General features: G+C 53.7%; 1 protein-coding gene across 1 annotated transcript in view; it reads left to right on the top strand.

Annotated features, from left to right (window-relative positions):
- The first annotated feature begins 2989 nt into the window (after positions 1–2989).
- The window catches only part of ADCY1 (adenylate cyclase 1), a 281184-nt gene continuing 275443 nt past the window's right edge, over positions 2990–8730 (top strand). The window contains exon 1 of the mRNA XM_066584896.1: positions 2990–3792. Coding sequence (XP_066440993.1) covers positions 3184–3792 — 609 coding nt within the window. The 5' untranslated portion in view covers positions 2990–3183. The remainder of the gene's footprint in view (positions 3793–8730) is intronic.

Here is an 8730-nt window from a genome sequence, read left to right as displayed (position 1 = left end):
CACCATTCATCCGATCGCCATGAAACTTTGGGAAGTTGTTGAGTACACTGCTGGGAAGATTATAGGCATAGTACAACTATCGAATGATAAATGGCGCGCGTGCGAGCGTCGACAGTTACGCCCCCTCCCCACGTAGATCGTTCGATTTCCATCATTGCCACCAATTCTCTCACTTCCCAATGTCGTAGAAACATGAATTTTGGCACGAGCATTGATTATGTCATAAATAGAAAAAGCTAATGGGTCCCAACTCTATTATTCAATTCTAGTGCAAAAGAATTAGCGTCCAAATTTTGCTTACGGAATGTAATTTTCTCACATAGAAACTAGAAATTTGGCACGAGCATTGATTATGTCATAAATAGGAAATGCTAATGGGTCCCAACTCGATTATTCAATTCTATGCGCAAAAGAATTAGCGTCCAAATTGTACGTACGGAATCAAATTTTCTCACTTCCCAATGTCATAGAAACTCGAAATTTGGCACAAGCATTGATTATGTCATAAATAGGAAAAGTTAATGGGAAGTTGCTGAGTACACTCCTGGGAAGATTACTGGCATAGTACAACTATCCTACGATAGGTGGCGCGCGTGCGAGCGTCGACAGTTATGCCACCCCAGACAAAGATCGTTTGATTTCCATCTCAAGCACAAAAGCAAAAGGCATTACGAGCAACGGGAGGCGTGTTCAACTACAAAATGATGCATCCGCCGAACGTATCACAGGACAATTCCTGGATATTGAGAATGCTGAGGTAAAATGAAAGCTGTGCTGTGATTGGTTGCTATATATTATACTGAGGTAAAATGAATGCTGCACTGTGATTCGTTGCTATTTTTTATATTGCTGAGGCAGAATAAAAGTTGCGCTGTGATTGGTTATTTCTCTTACTGCTGAGGTAACATGAAAGCTGCGCTGTGATTGGTTGTTATATTTTATACTGCTGAGGTAACATATAAGCTGCACTGTGATTGGTTGTTATATTTTATACTGCTGAGGTAACATAAAAGCTGCGCTGTGATTGGTTGCTATATAGTATACTGCTGAGGTAACATGAAAGCTGCACTGTGATTGGTTGCTATATATTATACTGCTGAGGTAATATAAAAGCTGCGCTGTGATTGGGTGTTATATATTATAAAGCTGAGGTAACATGAAAGCTGCGCTGTGATTGGTTGTTATATATTATACCACGGAGGTAACCTAAAAAAAGCTGCGCTGTGATTGGTTGTTATCTAGATATATAAAAACGAATGTATGTCTGTCTTCGCCGCAACGCGCGACGGGTAAGCTAGTTTTATATGAAGGAAACGTCGCATGGTTACCTCCACGTGGTGTTTCCTGGGTAACGCAGAGAACTATGCAAAATGGTGAACATATTTTTTTTCCTCAGTATCTCTAAAGTAACCACGACTTCGCAAGATTTTCCGTGTGAACACCAGATAAATACCAGTACCAAATTAACTCGGGCAAAGCCGGGTATATCAGCTATTCTATATATATATATATGTAACTCGGGCGAAGTCGGGTATATCAGGCAGTAGGTGATGGGAGGAAGAGGCTGGCGCCCGCCAGGCGGTAGGTGATGAGAGGAGGAGGCTGCCCCCCCGCCGGGCAGTAGGTGATGAGAGGAGGCAGTCCCCCCCCGCCGGGCGGTAGGTGATGAGAGGAGGAGGCGGTCCCCCCCCGCCGGGCGGTAGGTGATGAGAGGAGGAAGCTGCCCGCTGCCGGGCGGCAGGTGATGAGAGGAGGAGGCTGCCCTCCCGCCGGGCGGCAGGTGATGAGAGGAGGAGGCTGCCCTCCCGCCGGGCGGCAGGTGATGAGAGGAGGAGGCTGCCCCCCGCCAGGCGGTAGGCGATGGGAGGAGAAGGAGGCTGCCGCCCGCCAGGCAGTAGGCGATGGGAGGAGAAGGAGGCTGCCGCCCGCCAGGCAGTAGGCGATGGGAGGAGAAGGAGGCTGCCGCCCGCCAGGCAGTAGGCGATGGGAGGAGAAGGAGGCTGCCGCCCGCCAGGCAGTAGGCGATGGGAGGAAGAGGCTGCCGCCCGCCAGGCAGTAGGCGATGGGAGGAAGAGGCTGCCGCCCGCCAGGCAGTAGGCGATGGGAGGAAGAGGCTGCCGCCCGCCAGGCGGTAGGCGATGGGAGGAAGAGGCTGCCGCCCGCCAGGCGGTAGGCGATGGGAGGAAGAGGCTGCCCCCCGCCAGGCGGTAGGTGATGGGAGGAGGAGGCTGCCCCGCGCAGGATGGTAGGTAATGGGAGGAGGAGGAGGCGGCCCCCGCCGGGCGGTAGGCGATGGGAGAAGGCTGCCACCCGCCAGGCGGTAGGTGTTGGGAGGAGGCTGCCCCCCGCCAGGCGGTAGGTGATGGGAGGAGGCTGCCCCCCGCCAGGCGGTAGGTGATGGGAGGAGGCTGCCCCTCGCCAGGCGGTAGGTGATGGGAGGAGGCTGCCCCCCGCCAGGCGGTAGGTGATGGGAGGAGGCTGCCCCCCGCCAGGCGGTAGGCGATGGGAGGCGGAGGCTTACCTCCCGCCGGGCGGTAGGTGATGAGAGGAGGAGGCTTACCTCCCGCCGGGCGGTAGGTGATGAGAGGAGGAGGCTTCCCTCCCGCCGGGCGGTAGGTGATGAGAGGAGGAGGCTTCCCTCCCGCCGGGCGGTAGGTGATGAGAGGAGGAGGCTTCCCTCCCGCCGGGCGGCAGGTGATGAGAGGAGGAGGCTGCCCACTGCCGGGCGGCAGGTGATGAGAGGAGGAGGCTGCCCCCCGCCGGGCGGCAGGTGATGAGAGGAGGAGGCTTCCCTCCCGCCGGGCGGCAGGTGATGAGAGGAGGAGGCTTCCCTCCCGCCGGGCGGCAGGTGATGAGAGGAGGAGGCTTCCCTCCCGCCGGGCGGTAAGTGATGGGAGGAGGAGGACGCCGCTCGCAGTGTCACATCTGCCTGTCACTCCGCTGAGATTGTACCGCGTCTCCCTGCCGCCCAGTGCGCAGCCGCCGCCGGTGACATGCTCGTGGCTGCGGGATTACCTCCTCACTCCGCCGCCCGCTCACCTGGCTGTCTGCCGCTCGTCCTCCCGCTCCATGCGGCTGCTGCCTGTTGCTGAGGAATGGCGCCCTAGCTGCTGCCGCCCGCCACTGCCCCGCTGACCCCGCCGCCGCCGCCCGCATGAGGGGAGGACTCGGCTCGCCGGCTTTATGAATGGCACTGATATGGAGGAAATACCGTTTCAGAAAGTCAAAACCCGAAGGAAGAAGTGCCGCTGCCCGCCCGCCGCGCCGCTGGACGCCATCGCCTGCGAGGACGAGTTCGACTGCAAGGAGCTTGAGTCCCTCTTCCAGAACTACAACCTGAAGCTGGAGCAGACGGCCACCCTGAAGGCGCTGGCGGTGCTCATCCTGCTGACGGCCACGCTGGCGCTTGTGGAGCTGCTGTCCGGCCCGAGCCTCAGCATCTCCAAGGGCTCGCACCCCGTGCACTGCATCATCTTCGTCTCCCTCTTCATCGTCACCAACGTGAAGTACCTGCAGGTGACGCAGCTGCAGCAGATCGTCAAACTCACGCTGCTCTTCAGCTTCACCTTCTCGTTCCTGTGCTGCCCCTTCTCGCTGGGCGCCTACGGCTGGCAGCCGCCCACTTCCTCGGAGCAGGGCATGTGGCAGCTCATGCTGGTGACCTTCGTGTCCTACTCGCTGCTGCCCGTCCGCACCCTGCTGGCCATCGTCTTCGGCTTCATGGTGTCCGTGTCTCACCTCATCGTCACCGCCACCTCCGTCAGCGGGAAAAGGCACAAGCTCTGGAGAATGGTGAGTCCTCTTTACTGTCCTGGTAGTCCCCGCCGCACCTAATCCCACCGTAATCCTGCCAGCACCTGTCAGTTTACCAGCGCCGCCGCCATCCGCCACACCAGAACGGACCCATATCGGATGCGGACTTATGGCCATTTGTTTGGGCTTGTTCCCCGGAGCGCCGCCGTGTCCAGGACAGAAGGACTCCGCTTACATTATCTGCTGCCATCTTTTTCCCAATTACCGATCCTCCGCTTCTCGGGCCGCTCTTCATTCTTCCAATGTGGGCGCTACACAGCTGTCACTGCTCAGACACTGCATGCTGCTTCCTGATTGGCCCAGTCACAGCTGTGTAACATCCTAGACTACCGTCTCACCTCCGCAGCCCAATGTGCATCCGGTAGTCCAACAGTTACTGCCGCCATATGAAGAGGGGCCGATCAGCGGCCGGACTGGGAGGAGGATGGCGGCAGGTAATAGACCGCGGGACTGAAGGGGTTTGCAGTAACGGCCTGCGTCACACGGGTGATGTGCCATATGCAGAAGATAGAAACCATTGAATTAATGGCGCCATTCACATGCGCAGATTTAGCGCTCGCAGTTACATTGGGCAGCGAATACGCTGCTGCTCTGATTTCCTGAGCATTTGCAGAAGGAACGCTCACAAATGAAACTCCTGAGGCCTCCTGCCCACGGGCGATAATCCGGCCGCGGGAAATGCAGTGACCGCTTTCCATAGACTACTAGGGAAAGCGCAGCCCCGCTGTCCACGAGCGCAGAATTGTAGCGATTCTCCGCTTGCGGGATTTAAATGGCAGCATGCTGCGATTCTCTACGGTGAGCCTGTAAGATAGGCTCAGCATGGAGAGCCGTTCGTTCTCCCCGGCGGCGGCTCCTGCGGTGGAGATCCGCCGCGGGATATCGCTACGCCCGTGGACAGGAGGCCTTAATCTATTTGGCCATTTCAGTGGCTGAGAGCAGGTTTAGTCAGCAGCGGGGGCTCCAGCCTCCTCGGATAGGATGGATACGAGGCCTGGTCCCCTGGAGTGGAGCAGAAGCTGTGAGGGTCCTTTCACACCGCTGGGATGTTTCCGCAGTCCACAGCTAAATTTGCCGCTGCACATTTCCTCTCCCATTTACTCCCTTGTTTACATGCAGACTCTGGAGCCGAAGTTTCTGCGTTTTTAGCTGTGGAATGTGGAAATATCCCGCCGGTGGGAAAGGGTCCCGAGACCACCACAGATGTCTCTGATGCGTTGCCCCCGGCTCTGATGAGTTGTGGGGGATGGGTGTTGTGTCTGTAATACAGCTGGACCCCCAGGACACTTTCACACAACTGCTTTTTGGTATTTGTGAGCCAAAGCAGGAGTGGATCCTGCGGAGAAAAAGTATGGAGGTTGGCGCCGCTCTTGTTCATTGGGGGCACTGCTGAGTGTGGCCTATAAAAACTGCCGGGGCTGCCCTGCACGGAAGTGACTGCAGTGTACGTGGGCGACGCCAGGGGGTGGCAGACAGGTGAGGGGGAAATTGGTTTTGCTAGAGTTCTTTAAGGGGGAGGATAGTGCACCAACTGACTGCGTGGTACACGCTACAGACGTGTACTGAGTCATGTATGTGTAAGCTTCACCAGAGTCGTGCTGCAAGGAATTAAGAGAGTCCTAGATGTGTCGGAACGCTGAGGAGATCCGTGACCTGCTGCAAAGTTATGGAAGTCTTGTAGAGACCGAGTGGAGAGAATAACCTGGCCGCCGTGACACCAGCTGATCTATACAAATGCATCACCTCGTTAGACCGTCGCTGACGTGAATCGCCGTTAACGAGATCTGACTGAGCACAATGTAAACTGTATCCGTAAATGATAATCTGATTGTATTCCGAGTCCTTTGTACATATATGTCACATATATACATATTACACAATGCATGCGGGTTTGTTAATAGACACAATGTATAAGGGGATTCTGCCAGCAGCTCCACACTGCCCAAACCACGGGCAGCCTGAACCCGGGACACGGGCACCTAATGCCTCCTGGCTGTTTGTTCTGCAATGTAGCGTCATTGCAAAGTAAATGCACTTTAAAGTTGGACTCGGAGCTGCGCTCCAAGCCCCAGCGGCGGACCACCGGCCTCTCCCCACCTGCTTCAAGAAGACCGACCAAACACAGTGCATCATGAATGTTAGTAGTTAAACGTCATACATAAGGCTGGACAGACATCTGTCTGGGATGATTTAGTGATCCTGCACTGAGCAGGGGGTTGGACCTGATGACCCCGGAGGACCTGATGACCCTGGGGGGGGGGGGGTCCCTTCCAACCCTACCAATCTAGGATTCTACATTTTGTATCGAACCAAATAGTTTTCATGTTGTTATGCCATTTGGTGAACGTTATTTGATTTAAAAAAAAAACCAAAAGTAAATCTGCACTTCTGTGCAATAGTTCCCGGCAGATGTGTGAAAAATGCTACAAAGTAAGAATGTTTTCAGGAATAGAAGTGTTAATAGCTTATCTTTGTCAATTCACAAAATGTAAAGTGACTGAACAAAAGAAAAATGTAACCCATCAATATGTGATGTGACTGCCCCTTCGACATTAGAAATAGCATCAATTCTTGTACATGCCCTTGCACACAGTTTTTGAAGGCACTCTGCAGGGAGGTTGTTCCAGACATCTTGAAGAACTAGGCACAGATCTGTGTTTGTCGTCTCGCTTCGATCCTTCTGTCTCTTCATGTACCCAGACAGACTGGACGATGTGAGATCAGGGCTCTGAGGGGCCACATCATCAGTTCCAGGACTCCTTGTTCTTCTTTAGGTCTCGTTCACGTGATTTTTGTGCATTATAGGCGCCTGAAAAGATGGCGTCTAATAGAACCGATGGATTTCTATGGAAACGTTCAGATGAAGGAATTTTGGTCGAACAAAAAGCTCGCACCTCCCAAAGACAGGACATGTGTGGCTACAATGCCGCATCTGAGGTCCATGCTGCGTGAACAGATGGGACCTGACCTAGCTTTGGTGCGCTGCGCAGGAGTTTCCATAGACTCCTATGGGAGCAGCACAAGAAGGAAGGGGGGAGGGAGTTTAGCTGCGTCCAACGCTCAGAAAAGAGGAGCGGTGCCTGTAGTTGAGGGATTAGAAGTTATCCGTAGGAATTCGGAACAGCAGTGTATTTTTCCTGCAGCACGCCGCTCTCGATCGCTTGAACGGGCCAATTCACCAGTAATTAAAGGGGTTCTGTCAGTAAAAGAAAAAATGTATACTCCTCTGCATCCTGCCCCGCACCCCCGTGAAAATAGTTAAAAAACAAAGCAAACTCTCCTAATTCCGTTGTACTTCTTCCCTCCCTTGTTCACCTGGCACGTGAGGGTCATCTGCCAGCGGCTCCGGCGCACTCTCGTCGACCTGACCACGTCTAACCTCTGACGTCCTCGGAGTCGACGGGGAGTGTGCAAGCACGCCGGGAAGGGGGACACATGCGCACTTACTGTCGACTCTCTGAGGACGTCGGAGGTTAGACGCTGCCAGGCCAATAAGTCATCCACTGACCCGGGCGGCAGGACTTGCTGTCCGGCAGTGGTCAAAGCAGGGGCGGAAGCTGGAACTTTGCCAGCTTCTGCCCTGCAATCGGACGACTGCTGGAGGGACAGGAGAAGAGCAGCAGCTTCCCGGTGACGGCCCCATAAGTCACAGGTGAGTATAATTTTTTTATTTTTCTGACAGAACCCCTTTAAGCTTGAGACTTGATGGGTAGAAATCACCAGTTCACGCAATTTTGCATGCAGTTAGCTGTGAGGCTTTCACGTGCCTATTCTGCGCTAAAATCACGCTCGAGTGAATGAGGCTTTCTGCTGAAGGTGGTTGTTACTGACATTGGCTCCAGAATTATTCTGCAGCAGAACAACAGCCCCAAACATGCAGCCAATCAGATGCCTCCCTGATGGTATGCATGATGGATCAGTATTTTGGCTGTATTTCTCAGTGTTGAGGACCCCCTTAATCCTGACCAAATTACCAATTCCATTTGATGAAATGCAGCCTACAAACGTGCAATCATTATTGTAGCGCTCTCCACCGTGCTTCACTGCTGTCTGCAGACACTCATACTGCTCTCCACCATGCTTCACTGCTGTCTGCAGACACTCATACTGCTCTCCACCATGCTTCACTGCTGCCTGCAGACACTCATTATTGTACTGCTCTCGAGCATGCTTCACTGCTGCCTGCAGACACTCATTATTGTATCGTTCTCCATCATGCTTCACTGGTGCCTGCAGACACTCATTATTGTACTGCTCTCCACCATGCTTCACTGCAGATACTCATTATTGTGCTGCTCTCTACCATGCTTCACTGCTGCCTGCAGACAATCATTATTGTATCGTTTTCCACCATGCTTCACTGCTGCCTGCAGGCACTCATTATTGTATTGCTTTCCACCATGCTTCACTGCTGCCTGCAGACCCTCATTATTGTATCGTTCTCCATCATGCTTCACTGCTGCCTGCAGACACTCATTATTGTACCGCTCTTCACCGTGCTTCACTGCTGCGTGCAGACATTCATTATTGTACCGCTCTCCACCATGCTTCACTGCTGCCTGCAGACCCTCATTATTGTACCATTCTCCGCCATGCTTCACTGGTGCCTGCAGACACTCATTATTGTATCGCTCTCCCCCATGCTTCACTGGTGCCTGCAGACACTCATTATTGTATCGTTCTCCATTATGCTTCACTGGTGCCTGCAGACACTCATTATTGTATCGTTCTCCATCGTGCTTCACTGGTGCCTGCAGACACTCATTATTGTATTGTTCTCCATCGTGCTTCACTGCTGCCTGCAGACACTCATTATTGTATCGTTCTCCACCGTGCTAAACTGCTGCCTGCAGACATTCATTATTGTACCGCTCTCCACCGTGCTTCACTGCTGCCTGCAGACCCTCATTATTGTAC

Source organism: Eleutherodactylus coqui, chromosome 12, assembly GCF_035609145.1.
Source record: "Eleutherodactylus coqui strain aEleCoq1 chromosome 12, aEleCoq1.hap1, whole genome shotgun sequence".
Taxonomy (NCBI): domain Eukaryota; kingdom Metazoa; phylum Chordata; class Amphibia; order Anura; family Eleutherodactylidae; genus Eleutherodactylus; species Eleutherodactylus coqui.
The sequence above is the reverse complement of the archived record's forward strand: the minus strand, read 5'-3'. Positions and strand labels throughout refer to the sequence as shown.